Source organism: Pteropus medius, unplaced genomic scaffold (assembly GCF_902729225.1).
Source record: "Pteropus medius unplaced genomic scaffold, Ma_sr-lr_union100, whole genome shotgun sequence".
NCBI lineage: Eukaryota > Metazoa > Chordata > Mammalia > Chiroptera > Pteropodidae > Pteropus > Pteropus medius.
In genome coordinates, this window is record NW_024349801.1 from 8,316,825 (window position 1) to 8,337,123 (window position 20,299).

General features: G+C 39.4%; 1 protein-coding gene and 1 long non-coding RNA gene across 7 annotated transcripts in view; one reads left to right on the forward strand and one right to left on the reverse strand.

Moving 5' to 3' along the window:
* The window catches only part of LOC120622980 (uncharacterized), a 101,857-nt gene extending 100,045 nt beyond the window's left edge, over positions 1-1,812 (reverse strand). Inside the window, exon 1 of the long non-coding RNA XR_005658610.1 lies at positions 1,594-1,812. This is a non-coding gene — a long non-coding RNA (uncharacterized LOC120622980). The remainder of the gene's footprint in view (positions 1-1,593) is intronic.
* On the forward strand, positions 1,773-15,357 carry CUNH16orf46 (chromosome unknown C16orf46 homolog). Of its 6 annotated transcripts, none has more exons than XM_039888818.1 (6): positions 1,773-1,972; positions 6,288-6,338; positions 7,966-8,060; positions 9,465-9,534; positions 11,016-11,272; positions 13,077-15,357. In XM_039888818.1, exons 5-6 carry the CDS (start codon positions 11,063-11,065, stop codon positions 14,073-14,075), a joined length of 1,209 nt encoding a protein of 402 aa, XP_039744752.1. In that variant the 5' UTR covers positions 1,773-1,972; positions 6,288-6,338; positions 7,966-8,060; positions 9,465-9,534; positions 11,016-11,062; the 3' UTR covers positions 14,076-15,357. The 6 variants fall into 6 exon arrangements, with proteins under 6 accessions (XP_039744752.1, XP_039744754.1, XP_039744751.1 ...); XM_039888817.1 differs by lacking the exon at positions 1,773-1,972 and adding an exon at positions 2,006-2,214; XM_039888820.1 differs by lacking the exon at positions 6,288-6,338.
* Positions 15,358-20,299: the final 4,942 nt, after the last annotated feature.

The window sequence follows — 20,299 nt, forward strand, 5'->3', positions numbered from 1 at the left end:
GGGCAGTTTCTTATTCTTTCCCCAAGGCAGACACACACTATACCCACTCCTGAGTTTTTTCAAAGAGCAGAATATTATGGCAACTTGCTCTTTCACTATTTAGAATATAGAGCAAATTCAACCTTTATTTCTATTATAGTGCTGCAAAAAAATAATAAGCATTGAATAGCACTCCAAATGGACTAAACAATTTCTCAGACCTCAGATTCCTTTTGAATGACTAAAGCAGCTTAATAAAGGTTTTGAATAATGCATTCTAATAATTAAAACTCAAATGGAACAGGCTATCATGGAGGTGTTAAAAAATTATATCCCCAAGTAGTTTAAAGTTGACAGTATTAAATCTTAAAGCACTGGAGGGCTCTGCTTAGGCATGCATATTCCTAAATTTCCTCAGTTTTTCTAGGGCTTCTAAAATGTACCACCCACCTTAAGTTTAAAAAATCATACTAACTATAACTACCCTCATCAATCACCATTATTTCAGAACTAATATCTGCCATCCTCAGGGCCCTCACTTTACATCAAGATTAAATTCTTTTTTCTTCCTGCAACATGATTTTACTACTGACCACCTACTCTCAGCGGTCTTTTTTTCCTTTTAAATACTTTATTTTTTAGAGCAAATTGAGCATAAAGTACAGTTTTCCTCTCCTGACTCCATCTTTCTCTGCTTTTGAAACATCCTTTGCTAACTCTGAGATCTTATTGTATTAGAACTACTAATATCTTGATTCAACCTACAGTGGCTTTTTGTAAACGTGACAAACACTTGTCCCTTAGTGTTTCTACTCAATCAGGCTATTGCGCTACCTGCTAGACTTTAGTAGTGATTACTAGTATATTTAAAACTTGAAGGCGCTATTAGTTGGAAGCAAATCAGTTACCAGATCTTCCAACTTCTACATGTACTTATGAGAATGTACTTCCAGTTAAGTTTAATGGTCATTTAGCAAATCTTAGTTAAGGCTTTGAGATACTTCCAGAAACTGAGAAAGTAGCTTTCATGACTGGGTAACAAATTCTGCTAGTCAGATGGTATCAAATTTTGTTTTCAACAGAACTGGAGGAGGACCTCGGGAAACTGTCAGCTGATCATTAAATTTTTGTTCCTGTTAATTTAAGAACGGGAAGCTACTTTTCTTCATTTATATAAAAGACACCAAATGCCCACTTCACAGAGCTGTACTGCTACACAAGTTCAATGAGTGCTACTTGGTACTACCAGTAGATTCAAACTAGTCCTGCCGAGTCACGTAAGCAGGCGCCCAAAAGTTAAAGACCAGTGGATTCTACTATGAAGTTTTTGGCCTATATCACCCCAGCACTGTTGTTCTCATGGGGAAGGGGAGATCTGGAGACAGCTGGAAAAGTTGTAGACGTTTTTGGCTGACATCTCCTAGATGCTGCTAACCATCCTGCAATGCCGGCCCTACCTCAGAATCATCCGGCCCCAGAGCAAGAGAGTTTGTAGGGTGAAGCCCTGAGGGTCTCTAAGGGAAAGCCTGTCCAAATGGCCCTCGCTTTCTAACTCCAAGTTCTGGAGGGCATCCAGCCCCTTGTCGACTTCCCTGACCGGCGACTACACAGTACCTCGCAAAGCCGCCTCAGGCGCCCGCAGCGGGACAGGGTGCCCCTCACGCGCGGTAGAAGGTGTGCGGCAGCACACGGCGTACGGCGAGCACGCACCAACCACCGTCAGTCGGCGTCGCCTCCCGCGCTGTTTTATTGCGCGAGCGATCTTACGTCACTTCCGCTGCAAGCACCTGCGGGCCCGCCCACCACCCGCCCCCAGCGCGTCGTAACTCAGGGCAACTGTCGCCCTCGCTCGACGGCGAGGACTAAACTGTGCAGGGGCCTGCCATCTCACGTGGGACGTGAGGGTGTGAGCAGCGGTGGCCGCTTCCCCACCTTTAGCGTGGGGCCCCACAGCACTCCACGGGCTGCATAACGAAGACGCCCTTCCCAGCTCGTGAGGAAGCTGCCCTCTGAAGCCTGGAGGCAAAAGGGAGACGTAGCGCGGGCCGGGGCTGGATACAGAGTGGGCGGCGCCTGGGGAGCAGCGGCACGGAACGGGCGGGGCAGTGGGAGGAGCCGTTGAAAGGGCGGATCCCTGTGCGAGAGGAGCCAATGGAGGGAGGGGTTGATCAAGCGGGGTTATTTTGCTGGAGAGGGTTAACTCTTGAAAGAAGAGACGGCGTCTTTTGTGGAACGGTAAGAACTGCTGGAGGAAGGAGAGGAGATAGATGAGGAAGAAGGGCCATGGAAGAAGGGGAAGAGGCTGCAGTGACGGAGGGACTATTAAAGAAAAGGGAGGAGCTAGGTATGAAAGTGCCTGAGCTTTAGGAGCGATAGGTCGGGTGTGTGTGCTCTGTGGACGCATAAGGCACAGAGAATTAACATAGGGAGATAAGATTTGTACTCTTGAAAATGTGAACAAATTGCACACGTTGGGTGGCGCATGTGCTTAACTTTGACGCAAAGGTTTAACTGCCGAATCGTGTTCCAAAACTGAATTAGATTGAAGTCCCTATGTCTTTTTTCCTTTTAGAAACTATATTACCAGTGATCAGCCTGCTCAGGCCAATCGTCAAAACCTATTTAACCAGTTCATATGCATGAAGCTTAGCTCTGTATTAAGAAATTTAACTTCTACCATGACTAAAGGCGTTTCTATTCATTGATTTCTTCATTCAATGCACATTGATAAGGATCCACAGGAACATCCCTTCAGAATTCCAAGTGAGGCTGTCAGAAACCCATCTTTCCCTGGCTGAAATTCTGACATATATTCAAAATTCCTTTAAACTTGAAACTTCTAGGAAGATGGGGGTATGTGTGAGGACATAGTGTATAGCCAAGGAAATGGTAAGGAATTTTGAGGGATTACAGCCTGCTTTTGACATAAAGTCTGCTTTTGACTTAAACACCCTGGGCTTTTCACCTTCCTGGCCCATTAACATCCCACTCCCCACACCCCCAGTTGTAGGAATCTATAGAGTAAGGCATTTGTAGTCTGACAGTATAGACAGGCAATGACAAATATGTGGCACATGTGCTGCCACCTTTCATATTTATTTCCTGACAGACATCATTCATTAATCACAGAACTCTTTACTCTGGCTGCCAAATCTTAAGATCCTTCTCAACACAACACCCTAGGTAGCCACTACTTGTTTGGAACTGACAATTAGGAACATATTCTTCATCTGTAGACAAATGTAAAAATATTAATAGACATCAATATAAATGTAAACATCCTTAAGTCTTGGTAAGATTCATTTTTGTTTTCATTAGGATTACTTAAATTGATGAATCAGTAATCTTGTGGATGAAATTTAGAAATGTAAGTCCGATAACTGTATAGTGAGATGAACTTACAGCTGGTTGGATAATTAATAAACACACAAGTACCAGGGATATCCACAGGACATTATCCTTTACCCTCTCCTCACCAACATTTATACCAGAGATTTAAATGAAGTTACAGAAGATATGTCCATTAAATTAATGAAGTCTTAAAGTGGGAATGGGAAGAAATGGCCAAACTGTAGGATGTCAGATTCAGAATTATTTAAGCGGGCTGGGATAATGGTCCAAAACAAAAACAAAAACAAACAAATTTTAGAAGGATCTGATACACTTAGATGTTTACATCTAGATAAAAAGAAAAAAAATTAAAAATCAAAATCATGGATATAGAGTGAAGAAGACAGATTTTTAACAATTCATGTGGAAAAAATCTAGAAGTTTTTGACCTCAAGCTCAGTGTTCATTGAGAATGAGATATAGCATTTTAAAAAATATAGCCACCTTTGTTGAATTAATAGGTTTAGTTTTCAGATCAAGGAGAGTCAGATTTCAAAATAGACACTTCTAGCCAGACTGAATTTGATGTATTGTCCTCATCTCCAGGTACTACATTTTAAAGATGTTGACAAGTGACTGCATTCTTAAAATGAGGGAATTTGAGATTCTTGTCTGAAAAATGATAGCTTTCTTTAGTTTCAGGATTAGCATATGTTGCTTTTAGAAGGAACACCAGGAAAGGAGCAAAATATGCAGGTTTACTGATGTCTTGATTTGAGAACATTTTAATCTTAAATTTTGCCACTGGAATGAAAAAAGTAGCTTGTAAATTGATGAGCTCTCAGTTATTAAAAATACTTAAGCATGTCTAAGAATAGCACCTGACCCTAAGTCATGAAGATTTTCTATGTTTTCTTTTAAAAGTTATGTAGTTTTATGATTTATATTTAGATCTATGATCCATTTTGAGTTTTAAAAATTTTGGCATATGGATGGCCCATGGTTGCAACACTATGGTTGAAAAGACTATTTTGTCTGCATTTAATTATTTTTGCATCTTTGTCAAAAATTAATTGGCCATTTTTGTGTGGGTATATTTCCGGACCTCCTATTTCAACCCACTGACCTATGTGTCTCTTCATTAACCAGTATCATACTGATTCCTATTCCTATAGTGATTTTTAAAACTGGGTAGTGTGATTCCTCTACATTATTTTTATAATTGTTATTGATATTATAGTTCCTTTGCATTTCCTAATAAATTTTCAATCTAGCTTGTCAATATTGACAAGAAATCCTGTTCTAGATTTGTATGTTGATATTCAGCAGTTATACTCTCAACTTCTTTAAAACTGACTGTATTCTTAGGCCTTTATATTTTCATATACATTTTAGAATCCAAAGAATTGAAAAAAAAATTTAAGAAAAGAATTATCGGTTATAGGCACATAGTCTTACCTTCCCAAGATCAAGGACTTCCCAATTCCAGGGGTCCTGGACTCTTCCTTCAAGGACCATAAATATCCACATTTTAGATAGTGATATTCTTAGTACATAAAGACCATTTGCTTTGTATGTCACATCTGATAATACCAAACTAATGTGGTACGAAGACATTACCACTGGTCACCAAAATCTGTTTTCCTTTTTCTTCTGGAGATTTAGGAGGAAGTATTATCCCTACTTCTTGAAGTTAGGCAATACCTTATGACTTGTTCCAGCTAATGACATGGGAACCAAAGTCATATGTTACTTCCAGGAAGAAGCATTTAAAGTCAGTGTTTGAGTCCCCATGTTTGCCATTATAGTTGGCTATGGTTTCCCCGTTATAGTGCCTCCATTAGTTCAATTCCGGAGTGAGGATAATGTGGAGGAGAGTCCATGACATCATACAATGGACATGTAGTATGTGTTAGAAATAAACTTTTGTTGTTTTCTGTCACTGGGGAAAAGAGTTGGGATTGCTTGTTATTGTAGTATAACCTTGCCTATCTACACTAATTCTAGGTAGCTGAGGCTAACAGACAGCAGCCATGCCAAACTGAAGTGTACCCTGGTAAGGCTGCCAGAGCAACCTTTTGCAAAAAGAACCTGGCAGCTTGAGCCATATCTGGGGCAAACACTAAAAACAAAAAATACAAAAAATAAAAATCAGAACTTAATGAGGACTTTTAAAATAGATCCATTTCTAACTTCACTTTCATTAAAACAAAATAACTACATTATCACCTTCTTGATCAAAGAAATATGAAGAATAAATCCATATTCTTGGTCAGGTTATCTCTTTTTTTCACATGGATTTTTTTTTGAGAAACATTATTATTTTACAAATAGTAGATATGGTCATTGTTCTCCATTTACATTGATTTCACCCCCTCCCACACCATTTTAACTTTTATACAACATGTCCACGAGATTAGCAACAGAAAATGTGGCCTATTCTTGGACTCCGTTGTAATATTGGTATGTCTCTGCCATTGGCCCTTTGTAGCATAATGGAAGTCTTTGTTCATTTCAGGAGCAAGACACTTCATATTCTAAGTTACATTTTGGTTTGGGTGTTAAAGCTACATTGATTTTGCCAGATGTCTAACAGAGAGGCATTTGGTAGTCTCTGTTCTTCTCAATTAATCAGCAAACTGCATGATCATAATAAAGTTTCAGAGATCCAAAAGATAATGTCTGTTTTTTTTTCTGCATTTCCAGCCTGTCCGTTTGCAATTCAGTTAATTTAATGAGAAGACCTTAAGTACTTTAAGAGTAATTCGACAATTATTTTTGGAGTTTCTCTAAATCACCTTCATAAACTCTATTCTCTGATTTTTTTTATACCTTTGTTGTACATCTGTTTTTTGTTTGTTTGTTTTTTTTTTAAATCAAACCATTTAAATCAAGTTAATAGTAAGCAGTAAAGGTGCAATTGAAAAGCCTCATATTTTACATGTTTAAATGATTTTTCATTGTCTTTACTTTGTAAGGTGTTGAAGGTGGGACCCACTTACGAATCTTCTTTCTAGTGGTGGAATAAGGTACTTAATGTTCTGGAATCCCACGCACATTGAATTTATGGTTTGTCCAAATGAATTTACAAGCAGTAGATGGTTTTGTTGTTGGAGGGTCATCAGTCATACAGTGAAGCCAGCGATGCCATTCAGGGGGCACCATGCTTCTATCCATATCCCAGAATGTGTTTTCGCCATTTATTTCAGTAGTATATATACCCATTGGTGATAGCCAAAAAACTACTTGTTGTCTTCATAGTATTGTTTCCGTTTTTTTCTTCCCCGATTAATGTACCAACTTTCACATCACTTGCCCTGAAGAAAATTCGTAGATAGCCTCGGAGGCTGCCATGGCTGCAGACCTGCTGCAGCCCGCGCTTCAGGACCTGCAGGAACTCCATCTTGTCCCACAGGCCCGACCTCTTGGGTGCCTCTTCTTTTTCAATAAGTACTCATTCAAGGTCTTTACTCCAACTTAAAATTATACAGACTGTGTTATCTACTCTGATAACATTTATTTCAGTTTGCTTAAGGTCAGAATTCATCATATCCTCACCTCCACTATTATCACACAGTCCATTTCTTGAACCACTTTGATAATATGATGGCTTAAATATTTTTAATTATTATTATGGAAAACTTCACACTTACATAAAAATAGCGTGAAGGGTACAGTTAACCTCCATGTCCTTATACCCATTTACAACAAACAGAATTTATGGCCACTTTTATTTCATCATATTTTCTCTAATGACAACCACTATCCCCCCCACACCTTCCATACTTCTTACAGGATTATTTTGAAGCAAATAATAATTGCTTGTGTTTAACTGGTAAAATAAATGTGCTACAGAGCTGTTGTTTTTTCTGATCATTTCCTTTCCATTTCTGTCTTTAAATGCTTCTAGAAAAGGTATTTTCTGGATTATAATGAATTTCCATAGGCTCTGTTTCTTAGACTCTCATTCATCTTCGTTATTTTATTTCCAAATATCTTAAATTCCTTCATCAGTTTTTCATTGGGTTTATTCTTGTTTATCCAAGCATGTACTTTGGGGGCTTGAACCTCAGTCAACATTTTCTTCTTTATACATTTTGATTAAGTCCCTTCAGTAGTTTATGTCATAGAGTTTAATACCTTCTCACCTATATCTGTGTGTCTTCCTACTCCAAATCCAATTTTGTAGTTGCATCTGCAAATGCATTTTCCCATGGTAGCATTTTCACTATGATCTTTGTGTTTTCTTAATGTGATTTTCTTGGAAATATTAAGAACTTTGATGTACGCTTTTTACTGGTCTCAAATTGAATCAGGTTGTAAAGCTCATTGAAAGTCGAGAAGTAGAATAGCATGGGTTATTGATCTACTTCAAATCTATAAAGTAGGCATAATTTTACTATGAGAAAGTCAATGTATTTTATCAATGCAGATTTCTGCATTTCACCCTAAAAGTAAAACTGCGTATAATTTGTAACAAGTCACATTTCTACTCTTTTAGGATCTTTGCTTCTTGCATACTTCTGTTTGTCATTTCTTACATGAGCTGGAAGACAAGAATGGGCAATAAAATTTGAGGAAAAAAATAAAATTTGGAGGAAAACTTAAAATTAAGACTATTCTTTCCACTAACTGATTTTTTTTTTTTCTATTTAGAAAAAGACCACCAATATTTGTTTTAGTAGTGAAGCATCTTGATCCAGCTTGAAGAACACCAGGGTTCCGGAGAACACCTAGCAGTCTGCAGTCTGGTATGTGGGAATCTGACAATTCGACTAAGAATACTGTGTTTATTGACTCAGAGATGATTCTTGTTTTCCGTCATAAAGAGTCAGTATAGCTCCTATGATTCCCCATTAAATGAGTAAAGTACTTATAAAAATGTAGGATATATAACAAATATGTAAAATGCTTATAACAATGCCTGCCACATAGTAAGAACTATGTAACAGTAAGTTTTATTATTAAATTATTATTGTTACCTGGATTTCTTTTGGAAATTTGTAATAAATGTTACTGGAACCCCTTCTGGTGCCCTCACTGGGTCCAATTCTACAGACTCCAAAATAGAAACTTACCCAATATTGCATCCTTGGCCTCTGCTGTTCCTCTCTCTAGATGTATAGAGATAGAGACATGGGCTTCCCCTCAGCTTTCACATACTCTCATGGCATGTGAGAAATAGTCAAAAGTGCTGGAGATGGTTAACCTGAAAGAGAAGAGTACATGGAATTTTTTCATAGGGCTGTTAGGAGGCTGAGGCAATGGGCAGTCTCTGGATTAATGATTCTTCAAAGTTTTGTAGTAATAGAATTCTTTGTAACTCTGATGCAAGCCGTTCCCTGAAAAAATGATTGAGCATCTTCAGAGGCATCACAGACCTCCTGAACCCCATCTGTAGATGGGAAGGCTTCCCATCACAGAGCCCTGCTCTGGAGCACAAAACTAGGACCAAGGAGTGGAGGATGTTGAAGGGGCAGGGAAAGCAGTGTTCTTTCAATATAAGGAAGAACTTTCTGACAGAGTAGTTCTCCAACTTTGCTGGATTTTAGAATCACCTTGGGTGATTTTTAAAAAATGCTGATGGCCAGGCTGTGCCCAGACCAATTATAATCAGAATCTTTGTGGGTGGGGTCTGGGTATTATTTTTCATACAGCTCCCCAGATGATTCCAAGGTGAGCCAAGTTAGAGAACCAGTAAATATGAGCATTTTGCATTTGAGCAGGCTCTCTAAGTGAACACCTTGTCAGTGAGATTCTTCAGTCACAGAACATTTTTCTTACTGATTTGAACATTCTGAAGCTACTTAATCTCTGCTAAACAGTATCTGTTTCATTGCTATAATAACCTCAAGTTTAACTTCATTTTATTAATTAATAAATGGCTTTGCTTTTTATTCCTTGCTCTTTTTCCTTTAAAACTGTACATGTCTTAAGTCTTTGGGGTTCTGTGATACAAATGTATTTGTAATTCAGAAGAGAACAAGGTCTAGGTATACTAATAGGAGCTTTTTGGCCTGGGTAGTGAAATTTCACAATATGAAAGGATCAGGTGGTTTGCACAATCTGTCAGGTCCTTAATCATGCTTCTGTTTGTAAACAAAATAGCACTTCTAGTTTCTAGTCACTTGTAATATAAGTTTTTTTCCTTTCAGATCTCATTCATTTCCTCTGATGTCATATTGGAAAAAATTAAGATGCCCAAAGATATTTGACCTTCCATAGGTAAATACAACTTAATTACCATCAAAATGCCACTTGAAGCCTAAGTGAAAATGCTGAAATGGTAATTGAACAGATATTGTTACAAGAAGTTACTTATCTCTACCTTAACAAGAAATGAAAAATGTGGGTTTCTGGCAGGGATCACGTTGGGGTGAGAGAAAGCAAGGTGTGTGGTTCCCATTGAACTCTGTCTCATTACAAGTAATGATTTCCTCAAGAAGACACTGGCCGTTCATTAGCACTCAGCTGGATCTTTGTTAGTCACTGCTTAGGCATTGGAGTTCATCTATGTAGCATGTGGGGTTTCCAAGAGGAACCCCTGTCTGTGGGAAGGTATTATAATCATGCCCTTTTCATAGATGAGCAAATAGACCCAGAAAAGTAACTTACTCAAGATCATACAGCTAATAAATAAGATTGGAACTCTGGCTGTTTGGCACTCAAGTCTGTGCTCATAATCAGGATTATAACTTTCCTAACCCTTTGACTGGATTATAAATGCCAAGTCCCATTTTTAAACCCGAAAAAGCATTCATTAAGGATAGTATCATCATCATCATCACACATCACCACCACCACCACTACCATCATTACCGCCTACTGTAGTAGTTTCCTAGGGCTGCCATAACAAAGGAACACAGATTGGGTGACTTAAACAGCAGATTGTTGTCTCACACTTCTAGAGGCTCACAGTCCAAAATCAAGGTGTTGGCAGGGTTGATTCCTTCTGAAGGCTGTGAGGGGAGGATCTGTTTCAGGGCTCTTTCCTTGGCTTGCAGATGGCCATTTTTTCTCTGTGTCTCTTCACATCCTCTTCCCTCTGTGCATGTTTTGTCCAAATTTCCCCTTTTTATAAGGATATCAGTCATAGTCAGTGAATTAGACTGAACCAATTGACTTAGCTTAGATTACATGCTCTACCAGTTTCCTCAAAAGCCTAAAGATCTCAAGCCAATATCCAGAGTTGTTGAGAAGGGAATGAGGAGGTTGGGGTGCATAAGTCACATACATCTACCCCAGTTCTCTTGATATTAGTACAGTATCATCTGGACATTTTTGGAGTGGAGGGTAGGGATGCTTAAACCTACTTTGCTTACTGCAGACTGTACCCCATCTTGAGCGATAGAGCCTGTGCTAATATCTTTCTCTCCTCTTCACTCCCAACTTTGGTCTTTAATTAAATCCATTAGCCTTTAATTAAAATTAGCCTTATCTTTTATAATGTCAATAGTTGGAATGGATGGTTTTATAGTATTTCTTCTCAGTCTGTTCCTGAATATCTTGAAGATATTTCACCTGAGTTACTGAATTGCTTTTTTTTAAAAAAAAAAATCAGTATTAAAAACTGAGTTCAGCCTTTTGAGCCATGCTTCTCTTGCTCAGGCCTACTTCCTCTTCTGGAAATGTACGTTCTCTTCTAATAAAGCTTTTCTTTAAATGAATGAATAAAAACTGAGTTCAATTTGCATTTCAAACTGCAGGAAGAAGATGTTAAAAACTTTAAACAACCATCACAGTAATTACAGTAATGGATCTCTGTCAGAAAAATGAGACTAAATTAGAAAATAATGGAAATAATGAAATTCAAAGCACAGAAAAAAATGAATTAACCTATACTTGTCCAGATGAAGGAAGCGAAAAGAATCATGTTTGTTGTCTTCTCAATATCAGTGACATTACGCTTGAACAGGATGAAAAAGTCAATGAGTTTGCTATCGGAACTGGATGGGAAGAAGCAGTAAGTGTCTTCTTGAGTTAGGTCTCTTTCACTTCAGTGTTTTGATGCAAGCTTTTTCTTTAACTTTTTCAAAAATAGTTACTATGACAAAAAAAAATTTGTAAACAATGAAATGTAGAAAACTGTGGAACAGAGGTCAAATATTAATGATGAGAATAGTGAACCTTTCATCGAGTATTTATGGCCACTTGGTATTGGCATGCACAGTACTAAATGTTTCATGTACACACTTCATTCAACCTCACAGTAGCCCTTTGCAGCAGATATTCTGAACAGCCTTACTTTTTGGACAAGGATACTGAGGTACTCAAAAGGTAAAATAATGTGCTGAAGGTCACTCAGCCAGTGGCCAAGATCTTCTGGACTCCAGAACCTGAGCTCCTTAACTACTAAACTCCCCAAGAAACCTGAGATTTCTGTTCTAGAAGTTCTACTTAGAACTGTGTGGATTTATTCTTTGAATCAAGAATAGAATCCTAAATTTAGAACTATAAGGAAATTTGGTCTAATCCAGTGATTCTCAGGTGATACTTGACAATGTCATGACTAGGGATGAGGGGAAGGGGATACTAGTGGCATCTAATGGTCGAGGCTGGGGGTGCTGCTCCATATCCCACAATGCCCAGGATGGCACCCACCACAGGAAATAATATTGCCTTATCTTAATTCAGGCTGCTGTAACAGAATCCCACAGGCAGCGGGGCTTAAGCAACAGAGTTATTTTTCACAGTTCTAGAGGGTGTAAGTCCAAGTTCACGCTGCCAGCTTGGTCGGGTTCTTGATGAGGGCCCTCTTCCTGGTTATGCCCTCACATGGCCTTCCTTGGTACATAAAAGCAGAGAGGGAGATTGTTTATCTCCTCCTCTTATAAGGATACTGATCCTATTATGGGGGTCCCACCCTCTTGACCTCATTTAATCCTAATTATCTCCAAAATACTCCACCTCCATATACCATCACATTGCGGATTAGAGTTTCGACATAGGAATTTGGAGGGACACGAACATACAGTCCATAACGAGCTGCAAACATCAGTAGTGCCAAGGTTGAGAAACCCTTATCTACTCGGTTTATTTTATAAAGGTGGAAACTGAGGCCAAGACAAGGCAGGGTGACTCACCCAAGTCCACTTGACAGTTGAAAGAATCATGTCTTCAAGAGCCCTTGTCTATCTAGTATTCTCTGTATTGTGTACTGCCCCCCATCGCTTCCTTAAGCATTTATGACTTTCCATATACACACTCCCATGCCAGGTAAGTCAGGGCTGTATACAGTCCTATTTAAGAATTTAAACTTTCTAAGGTTATAAGGTTTCGTTTACTATCAAATGTAACTACTCTGAAATATGCATCTAAGGACTGTTGGAATGGACCTGCCTTTGCGCATCCTCTCTCCTCCAGACCCTCCGCACAGCAGTCTCCCTGGGTGTGGTAAACAGAGCCTGGAAGGACAAGAAGCCCTGATGGTGGGGCACAAGGATGAACAGTTTTGATTTTATTTTTATTTAATACTTCCAATTTTTTTTTAATGCACATCTGAAAAAATATATAGTGAGCACATCAAGTGGCCATTTAGAGATAACTGCTTAGTATTTCAGTATTAACAAATCCTATTACTAGTATTTCAGATTTATAAATACTATTGCTTAGTAAGGCTAAAATGGGTATTAAAGATTTTTTAAAAAGATTTTATTTAAAGAAAAATATCAGTTCAAATAGGATGGCCAAAATGGGGATGTGGCCAAGGTTGGGGTGGCTAGAGTTTGGGCAGCTCAACTGAGAGTAACACGCTGCTTTATTTATAGGTTCATGGCTGGGGGCAGACTTCTCCAACTGCCTGCATCTGGCCCAGGAAGAAGCTTAAAAAGGTGAAGGTGGGAGAAAGTGCCAGTAGCTGTTTACTCTGTATCAGTCTCTCCCAAGGGAGCCCTGAGACCAAGCCTCAGTCTGAGGCAGAGAAGTTGGAGTCAGGGGCTCTGGCTGAGGCAAGTCCAGGGAAGGATCAAGGCAGCCTCTCCCAGATGCAGAGGCCCCCGCAGGGCCCCACCACTGCTACCAGGGACATGAGCAAGATCTGCTTTCCCTCCTATAGCCAGGGAGAGAAAAAAAGTCTGCAAATAAAGGAGTTTATTTGGTGCTTGGAAGAGTGGGCTGTCCCTGAAACAGTTAGGGGCAAGGACCTCAGTGGGGGTTCTGACAGAGGTCCCTCCATCTCAGACTCCTTGACTTCCAAGGCACTTTTAGTTCTGCCTCCCCTGAAGACTTCAGCCCCAAATGGCTTAGACGGTCTGGGTAAGAAGAGTAAGAACTTTCCCTTGCAGCCTGAAGAAAAGGTGCTAAGTATGGAAAAGGATGCGTGTGTGGCTTGTGAATATGGATTGAAAACAGTTAACGGGAAAGATGAAAAGAGATCTGCTGAGCTGGCCAAGCACCTTAAGGTCAACTGCAGGCAGCCTTTCCCCTCTCCAGGGGCCAGGACATTGCTGCTGGCCAATCCAGAGCGGTGCTGCCTACACTGGTCCCTCCTTCCTGAGAAAAACCTGGCGTGCCCACCCAACCCCAGCAACGTTCACTGTCTCGCTACCTTGCAGCTTTTGCAGAAACAGGGAGTGCAAAGCTACAAAACCAAATTCAAAGCCAGGGAGCCAAGACCTCCCATGAACACCCAAAAGTACGTTGTCAAGGAGGCCAAGCTGGAAAACAGGCCTCAAACATTGGAGACCAATGTGTTCTCAAGACCTCTTTTGCCGTCCCTCACAGTGAGCAGAGTTGTCATTCCTGTCTCCACCCAAAGACTTCTCTGAGTTGCCACAATATAACTCCCTGGGAATAAGCACTGTTTGAAATTCATTCATTCTTTTTCTCCTGCCCCCATCCCATTCTCTTCTGTTTTCTTCCTTCATCTCCTCTCCCCTTCTCTTCTCTCACACTCTTCTCTTTCTCCCCCTTGTCCTTTGTTTTGTAGTAGAACCAGAGGAAATTGAACCTCATAGTATGCGTTTTGATTTATGTATTACCTGCTTCTATTAGTCACTTACAAAAGCAAACTAGCAATGCCAGTCTCAGCCTCTGCCTGCCTTACATCTCTGCCACTGGAAGCCAAGTGGATGGTGGGGAATCCGAAGGGCCTGTCTTGGTGAAGCCCCCATGCCAGTCCCAAGCCCACTGGAAAAGGCTCTATCTGCCCGACCCCAGTGCCTTACGCTAAGTGTACTGGGCTTGTTTGGACCAAATTATTTCCCTATCTTTTAGACCAGGCAGGTATCTATCTGTTGCTTCATTTTCTCTTGCAACAAAGATCTGAAACACTGCTTTAATAGAAAACTCCAGCCTATGTCTAATGAATATCTTTGCGTCCAAAGTGACATATCCGTATATTCATATACCATATCCATTGTATCCTACGTGTCCAAAGTGACATATACCCATGGATTTACCATATTTATTGTATCATGTGTGTCTAAGGTGACATATCCCTGTGTTGTAGCCTCATGCTAGTCTCTGTGTCTGGGAAGTTTTAGCCACAGTTCCACAAAATCCTTCTTGGGAAGCAGGTTAAGAATAGTTATTTGAAAAAAAGATGTAACCATGACTATTGTCACCCCACATGCTTCCTCCGGACCTACTTTGCATCTAATATTTGGGAACTCTGCAACCCCAGACTCTTACAAAATGGGCTGTTACTTTCTCTCTTCTGTTCCTTTCCCCCCTCATTTTATTCCAATGCATTATTTCCTGAAGTTGTATATAAATTAAATGATATTTGTAAATGAGTTGTATTTTAAATGCCAAGTGACAATGCCATGTAGAGAAATGCTTTGAAAAAACATTTTGTAATATAAATAACCATTTAACTGCTCTGTATTTACAGTTTGAATTTGCTTAAGGTAGGTTATACTATGAACTCTGGACTTTCCATCCCCTAAGTGATGACTGTATTTGTAAACATCTGCTTTCCATAATTGGTCTTTGTAATGTCTTGTCTGTTAAAGATTTTTATTTTGTCGGTTTGTTTTTATGAAACACCAGCAATGCAAGAATGATTATAGTACAACAGTCATTAAAAGGTATATTTTGCCTGCTTAAGTTGGAAATTTCTCCAAAATCTGGAAGCAATTTTTAGGTTCCGCCTACCCTTTCTTTCCTGAATGAAGAAACCATCTGGATTCTGTCCCCAAGAGGAGCCCCTGATTTTCCATTGTTTCTGGACAGCGTGGTGGGTGGGGGTGGTCGGGGTGTTGGATCTGATACTGTTTGAGGACCCTCTAACTCTGGCAGCCTGCCCACCTAAGAAAATATTTACAAGAGGGGCTTTTCTAAGCAGCAGAATAATGAATAAACTCAATATGTAAAATAGTTAAAAGTATTTGGGAGGGAAGAGTGTGGATCAACATGAGTGAGGGGTGAAGCCCCACCTACTCAGCCCAGATGTACTTTCGAGATCTTAAGGCAGTTTGAAAACACTGATCTAAATCAGAACAAAATATTTAAGAAAAACTCTTTCGTTGGGATAGGGTTATAAATTCTACAGATTTGGGGGTAAACATATAATAATAATTTAAAACTAATGAGGGCCAGTCTGAACAAAGGAATGGCTCAATTTATTAAAGATTCATGGTAGCCTTCTTTTTGAGCAAATTTGGCCAACAAAATATTGAGTACAAGATTTCTCTGTGAATACAGAAGAATGTTCATTTGGCATTTCTTTGGTAGGTAATTATTCAAATATCTGATCAAGTCCCTCTGGGATCTTATTTGTATTAGCCCAGATTTAGCTTGTTTCTCTGGATAATGTCATTCTAGACCTTGTCCCAATTTCCATTCAGGATGTTCAAACTGGGCTTTGATGTCCAAGTCTAGATAAAGTCTAAATGTTTACTAGAATGCAGTCCTCATTAGGGTTCTAGGTCACTAAGAAAACTTACAGGGGAACTCGCTGTTTTAAGGAATTGAGCATATTAAAACAGGCGCAAGTGGCTTTCTTCCTACCTCAGGGCGATGATCTCGATTAGGTTTTGGTTCCTCTGGTCCTTTCCAAACCAAGCATGGATGGCTCTATGTTTCATATCTCATTCTATTATTTTGAATGTCTCATTAGTAAAACTTTCCAAATTCCTATTTTTCTCGAGCACTTAAAAATCACCAAGTGGAATTGTGGCAGCACCTGACAAGTCTCCTATAGGGCCTGAGGTCACCCACTGGGTGAGGCTGGGCTGAGGCCTGGGGATGCTGCTGAGGGTCTAAGTGAGGCAAGAGAGAGGCTGGAGGGCCAAGAATCCTTGGACAGAAAGAATGTCAACCTGACAGATGAGGGTGGCACATTGAAGGGCAAGAGGAAGACTTTAAGTCAGAATAAGATCTGGCTACATTTGGACAAGTATGTAGAACTTTGGCTACCCAGGGAGGCTTTCCCTAATTTTTAGCTTAGTTCTTTTTTTCTGGGCATTGCCCTTATTGAGAAATTTACTTGTGCTTCCAAGATCATGCTACAAAATGATCTGAACCCAGAACCAATTTGCCTTCAATCTAAGTGTAGGAGCCTCAGGACCCGGGGAGAAGACAGAAGCTCCAGCCCATCTCTAGGAGGGCGCCCCAGCTAGCTAAGTAGCCTGAACTGCATGGCTGGGGCCTTGCATTTGGGGTGTTTTGGGGTGCTTGGATTTGGGTCCACTTTGTGCTGTAGTTTAGGGGCTCCTGAGAAGCAACGTAGGGAAGGAAAACAGAGGGGCTGTGAGGAAGGGCAGAACAGGGTAGTCCCGGTACCACAGGAACACTTGCCCTATGCCAGGCGAACTGGGATGCTGGAGCCATGAGTCAATGCCATGCTCTTGATGCCCAGGCTAACTCTGCCTGAGTTCTATTAGCCAGTCACGTGATATAATAATTCCACTGGAACTTACAAGGCACTGTTCTAAGAGTTCAAAGTCCCTTTGGGGGCATCTCTTTTTATCCTGATCATATGCATGCACATCAAGGATCATTTTCTTCTGTGACCTATGGAGAATCCAATGAACAGAGAGATTGTGTTTGGTCAGGTCAGGGTAGGTCTGGAGATTTGGTGTCTGAAGGCTCCAATATGTCTCCCAGGTGAGGATAGTTGGAACACTGGGTGGAAAATATAAAGCAGGAAGGAGGGCTGGAGACTATCATTCCTTCCTGTAAGCTGGGAACAATTTCAAATACAGGATGTGGTGAGGATGAGGTAATGTATGTAAAATGCCAACAGAAATTTATGGTTTTCCTGAATCTATGATCAGATCAAATATAAATAGCTGGATCATTTATTTCCTTTTAATGAATAACTGGCTCTTCAACATTGTATAGATATCCTATGGGTATGGTGAGTTGTTATTTGGAGTTTGATGGATCTTCACTCTTTACTAGTCCTGAAAACTCAGCTTCATAACTTGTTGGCTAAGGCTCTTTGCCTGGGACCCTGTTAATCAATCCATGAGCCAACCATTCCCTGGCCCTTTTCCTCATCCTGTTTTGCCTGAATTTCCACTGCACCAATCTAAACATCAATGCTCTGTGGAGTAATATCATGCTTTTCATACTGATTTGGTGTCATCTTGAGGTATTACAGAAAATTTCACTTTTCAAGTTCAATCTCTCAGATCAAAACTACTGTATATCTTCTTGAGCACAGTCTTAGGATAAATTCTAGTATCCAGTGTAAGAAGTAAAAATAGAACCATTTTCCTTTTTCCTAGGAACTGAGAACATTGGAAGGCTTTTTTTTAAATACTCCAGCTTTGCCACTGGGCATTGCTGCCTAAATGGGGGGATTAATATCTAAGGTCCTTTCTAATTCTGTCATTTTAGCTTAGTTAACTTGCCTACAAACATCACTAGAGACTCGAAATGATGAATTGTTCTGTCACAGATTTGAGATCAGATTTGCTCTGGATCCTGAACTTTGTAGTGTGAAATTAAAAAAAAAAAAATCTAAATGAATTTGAACTTGTACATGTCAAAAGTTGCTGACAGTAAAAATCCTAAAGAGATTAATTTTTTTTTTTCACATATGGCTATGAAGACTCAACCTTCTTTACTAACACATACAACATATATACTTCTTAAAGAACCCAAAGGCTTTTCAGCCTTGACACTGTTGGCATTTGGGGCTAGGTAATTCTTTGCAGTGGGGCTTTTTTTGTATATATAAGATTTTTAGCAGTATATCCCTGGCCTCCACCCACTAGATGCCAATAGTAATCCTGAGTTGTGACAATCAAGAACATCTCCAGACACTGCCAAGTGCCAAGACAGCAAAACTGGCCCAGTTGAGAATCACTGTTTAGGTAATTATAATTCTAGAATTCATTGCCTTTGCAGCTTCTCTAATGGCTTTACTTACAGAGCAAGCAGAAACCTTGGCACAGAGGTGAAAGAAATGTGGGAGATCTGCTTGTTTCATCCTGGAAAACACAAGTGCGCTGGGTCTAAAGCCCTATGGTGCTCTCAGTTTTGTCTTGGTCCTTCATAGTCTTCTGGTGCCACCTACCTGAGTTCACTCTAGAATGAAGTGACAAGACTATTTTTCTCCAAGACTCCCTCTCTCATAGTTACAGTAGGGCCTATTTAGCCAGCACCAGGAAGAGCTGTTGGCATTCTCTCATCCCTCTTTCAGGAGAATGTGCATTCTTGTTTGGCAAGATGTTTAACACAATTCTAAGATGTTAAGTTAATGTACTTACATTTAATGACATTATTAGGAATTCTCTACTGTTTAAGCAGTACTCTCTTCACATTCGCTGCTTGTGCTAAATCGGTGTGAATGTTAAGAGGCAGTCAACACTATGTACGATGCTCCTTAGTAACCACTGGCAAACCATTACTTCACAAAAACACATGAAAATGACTTTTTCTCCCATTTAGCTCAAAACTACAGACCTTTCTTCCCTGTGAATATTTTAAAAAGAAACAATTCATTTGCTTATTAAAACTTGAGGACAGCTCACTTGAAAACATACTGTAAAGTCTTATTTTCAGCACTATAGGAAGGTTATGATTATTCACTTAACCACTAAATGTGAAAGCAGTGTTAGCCATTTCATTTGTTTTAATGTGCATGTGCTCTGAAGAAAACTAGTAATTTCTCAATGAAACATTTAATTTGGGATAAATACCACTGGTCCTGATAGTAGTCACTGGTCTTGATACTCTTTACTCTGTGCAGGCTTAGTTCTGAGGCTATTCACCCAAATCTTCTTGACTGATTACTCTAATGTAATTTCAGGAAAAAGGAATGTCAGCTTATAATTATGGTAGCTATTTATAAAACTTTAAATCTGAAGAGTTACTACTTAGGCACATATATCATTAGAGAATAGTGATTTAAATGGTTTTAAAATATACCACATCTTTCCCAAAAAAGTGAAAAAGAAACTGATACTAGCTTATGATTCATTAATAGTACTAGACTCTCAAATATAGCCTAATAAAAATTATTACCATAAACTAAGACAATATAAATAATTCCTAAAGCATAGTTTGCCAAAGTTTGGTTTCTCAAAAATGTTATATGAAATCTTATTTTTAAGTTTTGCTTTTTAAATAGGGAAAAGTTATTGAGGAGCATTTTAAGGTTAAATATCCTCAGATGCATTGCATTCTGCAAAATTTTTATTGCAGCTCGAGCTCTACACTTTCTGAAGTCACTAAATTTCTCATTACAGCATGGTAGAGGGATCAGTTTCAAATTTGGTCCTAAGAAGCAACATGTTTGAGATGCAATCATAAAATCGAATATTTCACCCAGGACTTGGAAAAAGCAGTGGATCACCAGAAAGCAGAGTAAAAAGCTGCAAGCAGAAACAGTAAGAAGATGACAGGCTTGTAACAAGGGCTTATTGACACATACTGTGCTACTACACTCATTCTTTTAGGCAAAAAATAAAATAAAATTGTTCACTTTGAGGTAACATATGTACTTTTGAGAGTAACAAAGTTGCCATGGAAATAACATTTTTTCAAAAATTTTTTGATTTTCTGAAATAACTGTTTCACTGATAAACTAAGAGTA

Bases quoted from the DNA above. Each gene is read 5' to 3' on its own strand.
- CUNH16orf46 (XM_039888818.1), top strand. From the start codon at position 11,063: ATGGATCTCTGTCAGAAAAATGAGACTAAATTAGAAAATAATGGAAAT. The intron at 11,273-13,076 runs GTAAGTGTCTTC...CTTTATTTATAG, and splicing joins GAACTGGATGGGAAGAAGCA to GTTCATGGCTGGGGGCAGAC.